The sequence below is a fragment of the Colossoma macropomum genome, unplaced genomic scaffold (assembly GCF_904425465.1).
Source record: "Colossoma macropomum unplaced genomic scaffold, Colossoma_macropomum, whole genome shotgun sequence".
Lineage (NCBI taxonomy): Eukaryota > Metazoa > Chordata > Actinopteri > Characiformes > Serrasalmidae > Colossoma > Colossoma macropomum.
The window spans coordinates 242,303-258,295 of record NW_023495681.1 but is presented as its reverse complement, the minus strand read 5'-3'; the positions used below and the strand labels follow the sequence as shown (position 1 = coordinate 258,295).

The window sequence follows — 15,993 nt, the reverse complement described above, 5'->3', positions numbered from 1 at the left end:
GTTCTTACAGGAAATTTTGAATGGAGGATAAATAAATAAAAGGGGTCTCTGACTTTTGCACAATGCTGTAAATGTCAGTTGTTCGTAGTAATCTCTATTATTTGTATTATTTACATAATACACACAAAAGAATGAATCTTATAATTGTTGTATCACTTCTTTTGTAAAACACTGGCTGTGTTTGCATTTAATATCTTCTACACTGTGTCTGTAGAATCACATAAAACACAAGCAATGTCAGGCAGAGCTGAAGGACTGTGTTTCAGCCTCCAGGGGGCAGCCTGTGCATTCATTACAAATGACTGTTCTCTAATTCTGATAATGCAAAGTGTTCAGTTTTTAACATTCAGATCATATACAAGTAATTTTTCTTTTAAAAATTGCTCAAAATAAAAATGAATAAACAAATGATAGGATGATGCACTGATTCTGCATCTACACATCTTGAAAGTGTTTTTACATTGAATGTGAATAAATTCAGATATACAGCTTGACACCAACTCAAATGATCTCATTGTCATTTATTCCCGCATTTTAATTACTTTTCAGTACAGTTTTTAAGTGTTATGATAATTTATTTAATGGTTTATATTTACTACAATACACTGGTGATGCAGGACCTTCAGAACAACCTGGTCTCAGTTTGATTTCTATAGTGCTGTAGTAAAAGGCAACATCGTTTAGATTCTCCAGTGCTAGAATGTCACCCTGAATCTTTCTGCTGATGAACCCCTCAGAGGGCGGGACATGCAAATGAGATTTTTTCCTTTATAAACACAGATTCTAACTATTATTATCACTTTAATTTGACTTTTCAACAAAAGCCATAAAACCAAGAACTATTCATCACTTTCTATTCACATTAATGACTGTAATCAGTGAGTAGCTCATCTGAGGATCTTTATCCATGTCATTTGTGTGTTTGTGTGAGATTGTGTCTCAGTGTTTGAACTGAATTGATTAACTGAGCATTTATTTGACAGGTTGTAGATGTCAGACACTGACTGAGTCAGAGCCAGCGCTCATTAAACCTGGAGGATCTCACACACTTACAGTGCTGTACAAAAACTCTTACTAAATTAAAGGATTCAACAAGCATTGTAGTATTTCAGAAAGATGCAAAGATACTATGAATAAAAAGACTGGCTTCTTTTTTGGGCTGTACATTGTCAAGCAATCTAAAGATTTATGGAATTGGTGAGGAACTTTATTTAGCTCTTTATTGAGCGTAACATAAAATACTTTGTTCTGTTTGTAGTTGCTGACCAACATATAGAGGTAACCAAGTCAATTAGTTACTGATGATTTTAATTATTTATTAGAAATGCATAGAAATGAGCTTAGATTTTCAAATGAAATACATTGTCATTCTGACAGACTGTAATACACTACAGGAAGTGTAGGAGTTAATATGGTTTCTACTGATTCATTTAAAAAGTGCTTTATAAAGCTCTGCAATCCAGAATATAAGCATAATGCAGCTCAAAAACAAATTACAATAATAAACAAATGCACTTTAAATCACACCTGAATATGTCCTTGTCTTTCTTGATCCTCAGGCAGCTGTAAATAATCCTCTCCACTGTGTTGCTTCTAGTCTGTATTGTCTAGTCTTAATTTGAGGCGGCTGTTGATCTGCATTGATGCAACCCTGCCAAAAACTGCACTGAGAGAACATAGAGGGCACATTGGGAGCAGCCTTTGAGCACTAAAATGAGTAATGGGACACTATACGGTCTCGCAGAGTGGACACTGCAGAAGACATAATGACTTATTAATTGAGAAACTGAAGTGAACAGTTTCTTCAGCTACATCATCAACAACGTTAAAGACTGTTGCTCTCAGATGACCGAAGCAAATTCAGAAAGTAATGATCCCTCATTACATGTATTAGTTAAAGTAATTAATAAGAATACAGCGGAAGAGAATTCAGAAGTGGGCGGGGCTATTCAGAGAGGAATGTCAGAACTAAAGCTCTTTTATGCTTGCAGATGAATTATGCAAAGTCACTGTCCTTTACATGCTTTTTATTCTCAGTCATCACTCAGTCTTTATGATAGTCTGCTTGATGGTCATCACTCTGCTACCTGGACAATGGAAGTGAAGATGATCTGGAGTTTTATTTTACTGTGTCTCACTACAAGTAAGATCCTGATGGGCTGATTTTCTACTAAATGTTTTTATTCTGCCTTTTGAAATAGAAATTTGTTCTTTTTTCGTTAGAGTGTTGGAGTCAAACGCTGATCCAGTCTGAAGCAGTGGTCATTACACCTGCAGGATCTCATAAACTGACCTGTACAGCATCCAGTCTAAACTTTGATGACAACTGGATGGTCTGGATCAGACAGGCTGCTGGAAAAGGCTTTGAATGGGTGGTATTAATCAGATATGACAGTCAGACCAAGACTTACTCTCAGTCTGTCCAAGGAAGGTTCACCATCTCCAGAGACAACAGCAAAGACCAGCTGTATCTGCAGATGAGCAGCGTGAAGAATGAAGACACTGCTGTGTATCACTGTGCTCGAGAACCACACAGACACAAGAGTTTACAGAGCTGTACACAAACCCCTCCAGTGTGTCAGGATGAAGGAAATAGAAACACTCACTTCTGCATTTTCACTATTACAGTCAAATTAACAAAAAGAGTTCACGAAAGAATCATGCAAATTATAAAAACTGTTTTCTTATTCAGAAATGTAATTCATCATTCTTACACACTCTTACAAATAAAGGCTCCTCAATGGTTCTTGGTCTGAATGTACATTTGTAAGAAAACCAGTCATTTAAATAGAACAATGCCAGGATTTTTAAATATTTTACTGTGAGTAGAATTAATTCACCTTTCAACATAACACAAAGCAGAAAATATAATGAACCAAAAATTACATAGAAGCCTCAACCATTTTCAACATTGTTCAGTATTTAGTGTGTTCACTCTTTACTTTCATTACAGCTTCTATTCTTTTAAAGGACTCGCTTTCAGTTTTTCAAAGAAATCTGCAGGAATGTTTTATCTCCAAAGTTTAGTCTCAGAATTTGGTTGCATTTTCTGCTTCTCTGATTAACCTAATCTAACCTGACCCAGCCCTGTTTGACATGCATGCCACTGAACTTGATACTAAGTAAACTTTTGAACCTACACACATTTAACATCCTCTACACAGGATGGTTCTTTAGGGAACCTTTCATTTAGAGTTTCTTTAGGGAAATAAAATTTCTATGGAATCACTCAACTGAGCCCTGAGTCATCTTTATTTTTGGTGAGTAATGTGGGGTTATGCATATAGATGTCCAGAGATTATATCATATAGCCATATTGCCATACAACTCAGACATACTGACCCCCCAAAAATAACTGAATAATAATTGCTTTTACTGGTATACTAAATACTTTCAGAAATCATTTTAATTAATTCCAATTTTTTTTTTTTTAGTAGAACGAAAAGCATTATTACATGTATAACTTTTTTTTTTCTTTGTCCCGTGCGAAGGTTTTAAAAACTTTTTTGTTTGTGGATGTATTATTTTTCTATGAATTTTTATTCCACTTCTTTTGTAATCCATTGACTCTGATAGAGCTGCATTATAAATGATTATTCAAGTTTAGAGCTCAGAGTTTCTGTGAAATGACTTTATTATGCAGTTTTCTCCATTCCTGACATTCAGCCCCTTTTCATCCATATGTAAATCTCCATTTGCTCTCATAATATCAGCAGCATCTCCCTCTACAGCAGCTTCCATCACTCTAAATGCAGCACAAACATGTTCTCTTCAGCTCCACTGCTGCTGCTGGCTGCTGCCTCGTGTGAGTGTCCAACTGAAGCTGGATTTGACTTCATCTGATTTATTACTGCAAATATACAAACCTTTTCTTCTCTCTTTTCACAGATGTGTTCTGTGCTACTGAGCTCATCCAGCCAGACTCAGTGCTCATCAAACCAGCAGAGCCTTTAACCATCACCTGTACAGTATCTGGAGCTTCTATCACTGACAGCAGCAGCCATTATGGAACAGCCTGGATCCGCCATCCTGCAGGAAAAGCTCTGGAATGGATAAACAACATTTATTATAATGGAAACATAGCTGCTAAAGATTCACTGAAAAGCAAGTTTAGTGTCTCTCGAGACACAACCAGAAACACAGTAACCCTACAAGGACAGAATCTGCAAGCTGAAGACACAGCTGTGTATTACTGTGCTCGACAAGCATCACAGTGCTGTAAGAGACCAGCTGAGATGTACAAAAACTCACTCAGACCAGAGCTTTCAATCATGCAACCAACAAAGCCTCAAGATAGAGCTCAGAAAAACAAACAGTATCTGTACAAAAAAACGGCCATTTGTAATTGATGTCTAAGCATGAACTGCATGAGTTCCATGTTTTTCAACAAAGCAAATTTTACCACCACCTGAAGCATGTCAAGCTGTAAAGAAGCCAAACTGATAGATTTTTGCTTTAACAGACACGTTTTTGCTTCAAACATTTATAGGATGGCACACTGGGTAACACCAATGCGCCATTCATGGGCATCAACACAACAATGTTTGCCCACACAAGATGGTTATGTGCTGTTCTCACCAAGCCTACCAAACAAATAAGGTTTAATGTATTAGAACTGTAACATCCAGGGCTGGAGAGAGAGGTTTTCAGACCTATTCAAGGTTGACTTGTAACTGTATTTTCTCTGCTACTTTACAGCCCTGTTTTATCCTCAATCCTCCCCTGACTCTGATCTGTGGCTGCAGTAATGATCACGTCTCTGAAGTAGCTGACAGATTACTAATAGCTAACTTGGCAGGCATATGTATCAGACACACACAGTGTTTGAGTAATGTTGGCTACATTTCTCTAAAATCTGCTCATTTCCATCTCAACATTCACTTTATACTGTGTGGTGTTATTTGCTATAGTTAGCTGACCACACAGAGGCATTAGGTTCAATACAGCTTCAAATAACAAGCTTTAGGAAAACATACATTCAGTCTGATTGTCATAATGAAGCCCTACAGGCAGTGAATGCTGTGTTTAAAAGAACGAAGCAAAACTGTGAATGTGAATAAAGTCAGATATTTGATATTTTGATATTTAATAATTTTTTTTTTTTTTGTAGTTTTAGTATAGTACCAAAAGCTGTTTATGGCTATTTTCCTTTCTTTCCTGTGGCTGCATGCTGCCAGACCTTCACTTAAGGTCATGTTCAGATGGTGACAGTATCTGATTTTTTTTTCTTCGTTATTCTGTCCTCTATGATTTTTTTTCTACTGAACCTGATACTGAGAAATTTAAATATGCACCAAAATGAGATTCAGTTCCTATTTCAGTCTGTAGGGGGCGGAGCCTGTTCATATATGTTTATTTTCTTCTCATGATAATGAAGAAGGTTCAGATTATCAGGATAAACAACAGTAAAGGATCAGCACTGAAATTTTGAAAAATTTCAATTTGAAATTCTGGGAAAAAGAGGGAAAAAAAATAAGAAAAACTCAGTATGTTTGAGTAAAAATCATGTTCACATTCCTCATGAACAGCACAGTCTACCAAAAGTACATGTTTACAGATTCATGTAAAGCATTGAGAATAAAACAGAATACATTACTCAGTGTGTGATTATATATTGTGCATAGTTTAGTTTCACTACTTTATCATATTCATCAGTTAAATTAATGTGCAAGAATACAGTGGAAGAGAAGGCAGAGAAGGGGGCGGGGCTATTTAGAGGAAGGATTCAGAATGACAAACCTTTTAGGTTGCAAATGGAGTATGAAAAGTCACTGTCCTTTACAGGCTTTATATTCTCCGTCATCATTCAGTCTTTATGATATCCTGCTTGATGGTCATCACTCTGCTACCTGGACAATGGAAGTGAAGATCTTCTGGAGTTTTATTTTACTGTCTCTCACTACTAGTAAGATCCTGATGGGCTGATTTTCTACTGAATGTTTTTAATCTGCATTAAATATTACAATATTTTATTTCTTGGTTTGTTTTTCTTCAGAATGTTGGAGTCAAACGTTGATCCAGTCTGAAGCAGTGGTCATTACACCTGGAGGATCTCATACACTGACCTGTACAGTGTCCGGTCTAGACTTTGATAGCTACTGGATGGGCTGGATCAGACAGGCTGCTGGAAAAGGCTTAGAATGGGTGGCAACAATTTCACATACTAGTGGAACCACACGCTACTCTCAATCTGTCCAAGGAAGGTTCACCATCTCCAGAGACAACAGCAAAGACCAGCTGTATCTGCAGATGAGCAGCGTGAAGAATGAAGACACTGCTGTGTATTACTGTGCTCGACAACCACACTGACACAAGAGTTTACAGAGCTGTACAAAAACCCCTCCAGTGTGTCAGGACGGAGGAGATAGAAACGCTTTCACTTCTGCATTTTCACAATTACAGTGGAACCAGCGAAGAAAAGAGTTTACTGAGACATAATATAAACTAATATTTATTCAGAAATATAATCCACCATTCTGTACACTCTTAAAATGAGGGTGTCTAAATGGTTCTCGGTTTGAATGTACAGGTCTAGGAAAACCTTCAGTTAATATAGAGCCTTTACATTGCCTTCAGGTCCTTTAAACCTTAAACTTATTCTATATTTACGAATAAGTCATTTGACAACATAAGAGAAAAGCAGAAAACATATTTTTAACAAAAAATCAAACAGAAACCTCAACAGTTTTCTTCATTTTTCTCTATTTAGTTATCCACCCTTGTTCTTACCCTCTTTTTGAATGTGGACTTATCTTATATCTAATCTCCTCAGAAAAATCTCCTGAAAATGAATAATTTGAACTTGCAGGCAAGTACAAATTCTGGAAATTTCATAATGAACAATTTGTTAATGAACGATTTCATAAATGAAGGTCTCTGACTTGCCCAACACTGTATTTAATTATTTTGATATAATTCACTATTTTGTATACTCTTAAAAATAATGATTCTTAAATGGTTCTGATTGAATGTGTGGTTCTAGTAAAACCTTTTAATTGGTAGAGAACCTTTAAATTCTACTGAAGTTCTTTAAACTTTAAAAATATTCTTAAGACTGACAGGTCTCATTGAGAACTTCTGGAAAAAAGAATATGTTGTACTTAAAGGCTACTTTGACTGGACATTGAATAAATGAAGTGGGTCTCTGACTTTTGTAAAGTGATGTCAATTGTTTGTTCTGTTCTCTGTTATTTTTATTTTTGTATAATACATAGAAATGATTAAATCTTACAATTGTTCTTCACTACTTTGCTAACCAACAGACCCTGTTTGAAGTGTTGCCACCAGAACTGATGACACTGAGGAGAAGTTTTACATTTAACCTCTTCTACACTGCATCTGTGAAATCATTCAAAAAAGCATCTACTTTCGTTCAAGACTGAAGGAGCCTGTTTCAGCCTCCAAGGGGGCAGCCTGAGCATCACTGTAGATTACATGAAAAGATAATGTCTACTATTCTGATTATAAAGACTGTTGGACTGGATGATGCGTTGAGTCTGTATTTACTCTTTTGGTAGGTCTTTGTAATATAAAAGGTGAATAAAGTCAGATATACATCTTTACAGAGACTTCAAGAGGAGCTCATTCATTTTTTTCTAACAGGATCATTACATCTCAGTACAGTTGTTCAGTGTTCTGCTCATTTCTTCACTGGTCTGTATTTACTAAAATACACCAGTGGTGCTGGATTCAGGACCTTCAGAACAATGTGGTCTCAATTGGGTTTCTGTAATAACCTATAGGCAGCATCATTTAGATTCTCCAGTGTGAGAACGTCCCCTGAATCTTTCTGCTGATGAGGTTTGGAAAATATGATAGAATATCCTGCAAATATGCACCAAAATGCAGGTGGAGTCTGTATTATAGCCTCTAGGTGGCAACCTTTGCATTTCTACAAATAACAGAAAGAGAACGTCTATTATTCAGATCATTTGAAGAAATGTTCAGATTATCATGATTATCTGACAAACACTGAACTTAATTTGAGAGCATTTACAATTTCTCATTGCTCGATGTTTCAGAAATGCCTCACTCAAATTTTGAAACTTGAGATTCTGTATGAATAAACTGATAGATAGATAGATAGATAGATAGATAGATAGATAGATAGATAATGTAACAGTTTACTGTATAATAATAATTGATATTTCATCTACGACAAAAGGTGTGCAGAGCTGGTGTGAAATAACGAAAAAACAGACAGTTAAATATGTTATCTAGCACAGCCCACATGAGAACCAGCTCCATTCCTGTCATCCAGCCCCTTTACATTCATATGCAAATCTCCATTTGCTCTCATAATATCAGCAGCATCTCCCTCTACAGCAGCTTCCATCACTCTAAATGCAGCACAAACATGTTCTCTTCAGCTCCACTGCTGCTGCTGGCTGCTGCCTCGTGTGAGTGTCCAACTGAAGCTGGATTTGACTTCATCTGATTTATTACTGCAAATATACAAACCTTTTCTTCTCTCTTTTCACAGATGTGTTCTGTGCTACTGAGCTCATCCAGCCAGACTCAGTGCTCATCAAACCAGCAGAGCCTTTAACCATCACCTGTACAGTATCTGGAGCTTCTATCACTGACAGCAGCTATTATGGAACAGCCTGGATCCGCCAACCTGCAGGAAAAGCTCTGGAATGGATCAATGCCATTTATTATAATGGAAACATAAACGCTAAAGATTCACTGAAAAGCAAGTTTAGTGTCTCTCGAGACACAACCAGAAACACAGTAACCCTACAAGGACAGAATCTGCAAGCTGAAGACACAGCTGTGTATTACTGTGCTCGAGAGTCACACTGACACAGAAAGGCCAGGATGCTGTTCAAAAACTGTTAAACCACATTTTACAACATGATCATTATTTATTATCCATTTGTTCATATTTCCTTTATGCTGAATGAATACTAAATAAACATTTGAACATAATTAATATTCAGTACTGAAGTTATATTTTTATTTACATTATTGTGCATTCTCTCATATTTAATCTCTTGATGAACATTTTCTGAATAGCTTGTACTTAAGGGCCATTTCCACTTCAAATTTAATAAATGAAGGGTGGTCTCCGATTTTTCCACACGACTTATTTAATTATTTCTGATATAATACATTATTTGATAAACACTTAAAAACAAAAATGTTTTGAATGTGCGGTTCAAGAGCCTTTTGCATTCTACATTTTACATTTTCCGTAATCTTTGAAGGTGAAGAACCTTTTGCGACACCTCATTTAGTATCTCCTGAAAATGATTCACTTGTTCTTATAGGACATTTTGAATAGAGGATAAATAAATAAAAGGGGTCTCTGACTTTTGCACAATGCTATAAATGTCAGCTGTTCGTACCAATCTCTATTATTTGTATTATTTATGTAATACATACAAAAGAATAAATCTTATAATATCACTTCGTTTGTAACCCACTGACTGTGTTTGCATTTAATATCTTCTACACTGTGTCTGTACAATCACAAACACAAGCAATGTCAGGCAGAGCTGAAGGACTGTGTTTCAGCCTCCAGGGGGCAGCCTGTCCATTCATTACAAATGACTGTTCTCTAATTCTGATAATGGAGAGTGTTCAGTTTTTAACATTCAGATCATACAAGTAATTATTCTTTTAAAAATTGCTCAAAATAAAAATGAATAAACCAATGATAGGATGATGCACTGATTCTGCATCTACACATCTTGAAAGTGTTTTTAATTTGAATGTGAATAAATTCAGATATACAGCTTGACACCAACTCAAATGATCTCATTGTCATTTATTCCAGCAGTATCATTACTTTTCAGTAGTTTTTCAGTGTTCTGATTATTTCTTCCCTGGTTTATATTTACCACAATACACTGGCAATGCAGGCCCTTCAGAACAACCTGGTCTCAGTTTGATTTCTATATTGCTGTAGTAAAAGGCAACACCATTTAGATTCTCCAGTGCTAGAATGTCCCACTGGATCTTTCTGCTGATGAACCCTTCAGAGGGCGGGACATGCAAATGAGACTTTTCCTATATAAACAAAGATTCTAACTATTATTCTCACTTTAATTTGACTTTTCAACAACAGCCATGAAACCAAGAGCCATTCACCACTTTCTATTCATATTAATGACTGTAATCAGTGAGTAGCTCATCTGAGAATCTTTATTCATGTCATTTGTGTATTTGTGTGAGATTGTGTGTCAGTGTTTGAACTGAACTGATTAACTGAGCATTTATTTGACAGGTTATAAATGTCAGACACTGACTGAGTCAGAGCCAGCGCTCATTAAACCTGGAGGATCTCACACTCTCACCTGCACCTTCTCTGGAATTGATGTTGGTGATGCAGTTATATCCTGGATTAGACAGGCTGCTGGAAAAAAGGGCTTGAATGGATCTCACATGTTTCAGCTCCAAGTGGTGCTACTAAACAATACTCTCAGTCTGTTGAGGGAAGATTCACCATCTCCAGAGAAAACAGTAAGAAGCAGGTTTATCTGCACATGAGCAGCCTGAAGACAGAAGACACTGCTGTTTATTACTGTACACGAAGAGACAGACTCATACAAGACACTACAGTGGTGTACAAAAACAGGAAGCAGGTTGCTGAGATCTTTACAAAGATGTGTTTTCGAACATTTGCCATTCATAAGTACAGCATGAGTCTCAGATCAGGCCAGAACTGAGAGCTCAGCATATAAAGAAGCATCAAAGTGTCAGTAGCTTGACTATCTGATGTATGTGTGTGATTTTATATGTGCATCTGTGTGTCTGGAAGCAACAAAGCAAGGAAATATATGTGCATAACATCTACAAATATAGGCTACATTACTGATGTACTAATGTATTACTTGATAAAGTAATAAGTCTTTATCAAGTCATCACACCTGCACTTTGCTATTTCATTCCACTATTCCATGTGAAAAAGTTCAAGCTCCTTCAAATTATCAGGTGATCTACTGTATAAAGCCTGGTGTAGATCTAGTCTTCTATGGGATTAAGCTCTGCTCTCTGAAAGGGCTTTTCTAAGACACTGATCTTCATTTTTTGAAACCTTTCCTTGGATGAAATAACATTTGATATTTGTACCTGGTCATAATGCCACCTCCTTTGATCTCCTGCTGAAGTGAAGCCTACACAAAACATGATGCTCCCACAGTCATGCATCACAGCAGGTATGGTGATATTTAATTGTTAAGCCTCATTATTGTGTCAAATATATCATGTGGAATGCAGGCCAGAAGCATCAACCTTTGTTTCATAAGATGGATTTGGGTGACAATGTGTATTTTGCAAACTTCAGATGGGCTTGTGTGATATTTTTGGTGAATAACGGCTTCTATTTTTCTGCTATCCCACAAAGCCCTGACACAAGTATTGTATGGGGGACTTTAGTCATCTGCAAGTTTTTGCCCGGAGTGAGCAGCGACTCCTCCAGCTTTTTTAATGTCATTGTAACCTCTCTGATAAAATCTCCTCTCGTTTTGTCATCAGCATTTCCTTGGCAACATCCCTGTGGTGGCACATTGTTTTGCAAATATTAAGTATTAAGACAGAAAATGGCCAGAGCTGTTCAAAAACTCTTAAACCACAAACAACCTGGTCGTTATTTATCATGTATTATTCATTTATTCATTTTTTGTCCAAGCTGAGTAAATGTAAAACATTTAAGATTTATTTTATTTTCAGTTAAATGGATGGTTGGATTCATTTTTCAGTGTTGGGATGAATAGCAGAAAAAACAGAAAATAACAGACGACTCATAAACTAAATCCACCTTTAGACCTTTATTACAGCTTCAATTCTTTTCAGGAGTCTCACTCTCAGTTGTTGAAGTAAATCTGCAGACACACCTCCAAAGTTCAGTCTTAGAGGTTGATTTATCATTTCTGCTACTCACAATCCAACAACCAACACATTCAGTGGTGTTGAGGTTTGGACTCTGGGGTGGACAGTCCATTGTTCAGCTTCTTTGTTTGATGTATCTCCTTTTCTCAGCGAGGCTTCTTGACAGCTACACATCCTTTCAGACCCATAGTGCTGAGTTGTCTTCTCACAGTGGAAAGATGGACAGAAACACCTGTGGATTTTTTTTCAGATCTCAAGCAAGAGTGGAACTTTACTCTCTTTGCATCTTTTATTATTACGAAAACTTTTACTTCAAGGTTTGGAAACTTTTTTTTTTTTGTCTTTTTTTCCACTTAGTCATCCTCTTTTCATAGGCATGTGAATTCTTATTATATTTACATACAAAGATGCTCACCTATTATTCTGATTTTGTTAAATTGTAAAATGTTAAATATTCAGTTCAGGTTTAGAAAATTCATAATTTCTGTCTGTTCAATATTTCAAAGATGCTGTGCTGAAATTTTGTAAAGGTGAAACTTCATATTCTGTGAATTGATTAATAATTAATGTGAGTGTTGAGTATGTAAGACAGCCAAAAATCACAAACATGGTTCATAAATCTACATCATACTTTAGTGCATGATGAAACTTTCTAATGTGTTCTGAATCAGAAAAATTGCTCAATATAAGCAATGTTTGGGGTTTCTCTAAAACGACTTCTGGATCATTCTTTTCAATAAAACCCAGCATGTTCTGTTATCTAGCACAGCCCACATGAGAACCAACTCCATTTCTGCCATCCAGTCCCTTTTCATCCATATGTAAATCTCCATTTGCTCTCATAATATCAGCAGCATCTCCCTCTACAGCAGCTTCCATCACTCTAAATGCAGCACAAACATGTTCTCTTCAGCTCCACTGCTGCTGCTGGCTGCTGCCTCGTGTGAGTGTCCAACTGAAGCTGGATTTGACTTCATCTGATTTATTGCTGCAAATATACAAACCTTTTCTTCTCTCTTTTCACAGATGTGTTCTGTGCTACTGAGCTCATCCAGCCAGACTCAGTGCTCATCAAACCAGCAGAGCCTTTAACCATCACCTGTACAATATCTGGAGGTTCTATCATCGACTTCAGCTATTATGCAACAGCTTGGATCCGCCAACCTGCAGGAAAAGCTCTGGAATGGATCAACACCATTGATTATGATGGAGACATATACGCTAAAGATTCACTGAAAAGCAAGTTTAGTGTCTCTCGAGACACAACCAGCAACACAGTAACCCTACAAGGACAGAATCTGCAAGCTGAAGACACAGCTGTGTATTACTGTGCTCGACAAGTATCACAGTGCTGTAAGAGACCAGCTGAGACGTACAAAAACTCACTCACACCACAGCTTTCATTCAAACACAGGACAAATAATTTGCATGGACCATAGTAATGCAAAAAAAAAAAAAAATCGCTGTAATATTTTACAAATTGGATATTTACAGTCCTAAAATCTGATTGGCTGTGCCGCGTTCATAAGCATTGATAAATGTTTATTATACATACAACTATGACTGACTTAAATCAATTGCATTCTCTTTTAAAGAGCCAAGTCTTGTAATTCCATTTAACTCTGAATAGACAGTTAACTGCTCACATGGGCCACTGAGCTACTGAACTTGGTTTTGTTTAAACTGAAAATAACCAAAATGTTCATGAGATGACAGCAAGATACATAGTTTGAATATGATTGAACGTTCTTGTTCTCTTTCAGCTGTCTGTTTGGCAAGAACTTTCTCTGAATGAACTTGGAAGAATTGTTTATTGTAGTTAATATTAATTATACCTATAATTATTATTGTAATTGTATTTTTTGTTTGTCATTTTCTAAAAAACAATAAGCCAAAAAAATGCTCCCACTGTCCCACTGAGAGCTGACTTTGGGCATTGTGGACTTGAGTTGACCCAGACAAAACCCAAACAGACCCTGCATTGGCTAAAGGTATAACAAAAACGTGGACACAGCTGGAAATAAAGGTTCTGTGCAGGTATGTTTTTCGTTCATCAAGGTACAAACAATGTAAATGTTCCCTCATGACGGTGGTTTTAAGGCCCAACTGTGTACCTTAAATAAGTTTGTCCAGGTGAAAAGTACATATTATACAACTTAGAAAGCATCATTTCAATTGATTATTATAGACTTATGTTCCCTGACTAAAGGTACTGAGATGTACCCTTGAGGGTCCCACCCCAGTGACTAGAGGGGCACTGCCCCAGTGACAGTTTCATACCTTTATTCCTGAGAGTATACCCAGCCTGTCAGGTTCATTATAATCATACACAGTCTTTACTGTAAAGCTGTTCTCTTGCAGCTCATAGCAGCATCAGGTTCCATAAAGCTTAATAAAAACTTTCAATCTGATGGACAGAATGAAGCACTAGATTTAGTAAACATAATGTGAAGAAAAGAGGCAAAACAACTTGAAACAGTTATGTAGTTTCAGCTAACAAACATGCTAACTAGCGTAAAAGCTAACTTTGCTGAAGTTTTAGAAAGACAGACCAGATTCAAAACTAAACCTGGATTAGTCATCACCACTGTGAACAATCCTGACTCAGTAAGTTTCTCAACCACCAAACCACTCTGAATGACTCTGTTCACATATTAATAAATTAATGCAGACATTTTGAAAAGCTGGTTATATTCTTTTATATATGCACCACAATGCAGGTAGATTCTCTGTTTCAGCCTGTAGGGGGCGGCCTGTGCACATCTAACAATTACATACAAAGATGCTCACCTATTATTCTGATTATGAAAACTGTTCAGTTGATCATGTAAAACATTCAGTTCAGCTTAAAAAAAATTCTGAATCTGTCTGTTTAATGTTTTGAAAAGGCTGCCCTTTTATTTAAAAACTTCAAACATGATATTCTGTACTAATTAATTTATGTGATGGTGCTGAGCTGTCAGGGCAGCCAAAAAAACATGATCAAGTTCATATTCAAGCCATACAATACACTTCACTGCATTAAAACACTTTCTAATTTATCAATTTATAAAGTGTCCTCTTATAGATTTCTTCTTTTATCAGTACTGTTAATCAATATCAAAGCTCAACAAAATTTCAGTGAATGATCTTTAAATCATTATGCAGTGATATTTGGAAAAAAAACAAACAAACAAAAAAAAACTCAATATGTTCTGTTATCTAGCACAGCCCACATGAGAACCAGCTCCACTCCTGCCATTCAGCCCCTTTTCATCCATATGCAAATCTCCATTTGCTCTCATAATATCAGCAGCATCTCCCTCTACAGCAGCTTCCATCACTCTAAATGCAGCACAAACATGTTCTCTTCAGCTCCACTGCTGCTGCTGGCTGCTGCCTCGTGTGAGTGTCCAACTGAAGCTGGATTTAACTTCATCTGATTTATTACTGCAAATATATAAACCTTTTCTTCTCTCTTTTCACAGATGTGTTCTGTGCTACTGAGCTCATCCAGCCAGACTCAGTGCTCATCAAACCAGCAGAGTCTTTAACCATCACCTGTACAGTATCTGGAGCTTCTATCACTGACAGCAGCAGCCATTATGCAACAGCCTGGATCCGCCAACCTGCAGGAAAAGCTCTGGAATGGATCAATCTCATTTTTTATGATGGAGACATACGTGCTAAAGATTCACTGAAAAGCAAGTTTAGTGTCTCTCGAGACACAACCAGCAACACAGTAACCCTACAAGGACAGAATCTGCAAGCTGAAGACACAGCTGTGTATTACTGTGCACGAGTTGCACACTGACAGAAAAGGCCAGATGGCTGTTCAAAAACTGTTAAACCACATTTTACAACTTGATCATTATTTATTATGCATTTGTTCATATTCCCTTCATGCTGAATGAATACTAAGTAAACATTTAAACATAATTAATATACAGTACTGTTGTTATATTTTTATGGACATTATTGTGCATTATCTCATATTTAATCTCTTCATAAACATGTTCTGAATAGCTTGTACTTAATGGCCATTTCCACTTCAAATTTAATAAATGAAGGGTGGTCTCTGAGTTTCCCACAAGACTTATTTAATTATTTCTGATATAATCCATTATTCGATAAACACTTAAAAACAAAATGTTTTGAATGTGCGGTTCAAGAGCCTTT

The 15,993-nt window shown here is 36.6% G+C and overlaps 3 gene segments (V, D, J or C); all 3 read left to right on the top strand.

The window, feature by feature from the left end:
• Positions 1-8,275: 8,275 nt before the first annotated feature.
• On the top strand, positions 8,276-8,805 carry LOC118802813. The segment is given in 2 exon segments: positions 8,276-8,399; positions 8,483-8,805. Coding segments are annotated over 2 exon segments (447 nt in total).
• Positions 8,806-12,710: 3,905 nt separating this feature from the next.
• LOC118802812 lies at positions 12,711-13,626 on the top strand. The segment is given in 3 exon segments: positions 12,711-12,778; positions 12,862-13,207; positions 13,599-13,626. Coding segments are annotated over 3 exon segments (417 nt in total).
• Positions 13,627-15,151: 1,525 nt separating this feature from the next.
• On the top strand, positions 15,152-15,628 carry LOC118802811. The segment is given in 2 exon segments: positions 15,152-15,219; positions 15,303-15,628. Coding segments are annotated over 2 exon segments (369 nt in total).
• Positions 15,629-15,993: the final 365 nt, after the last annotated feature.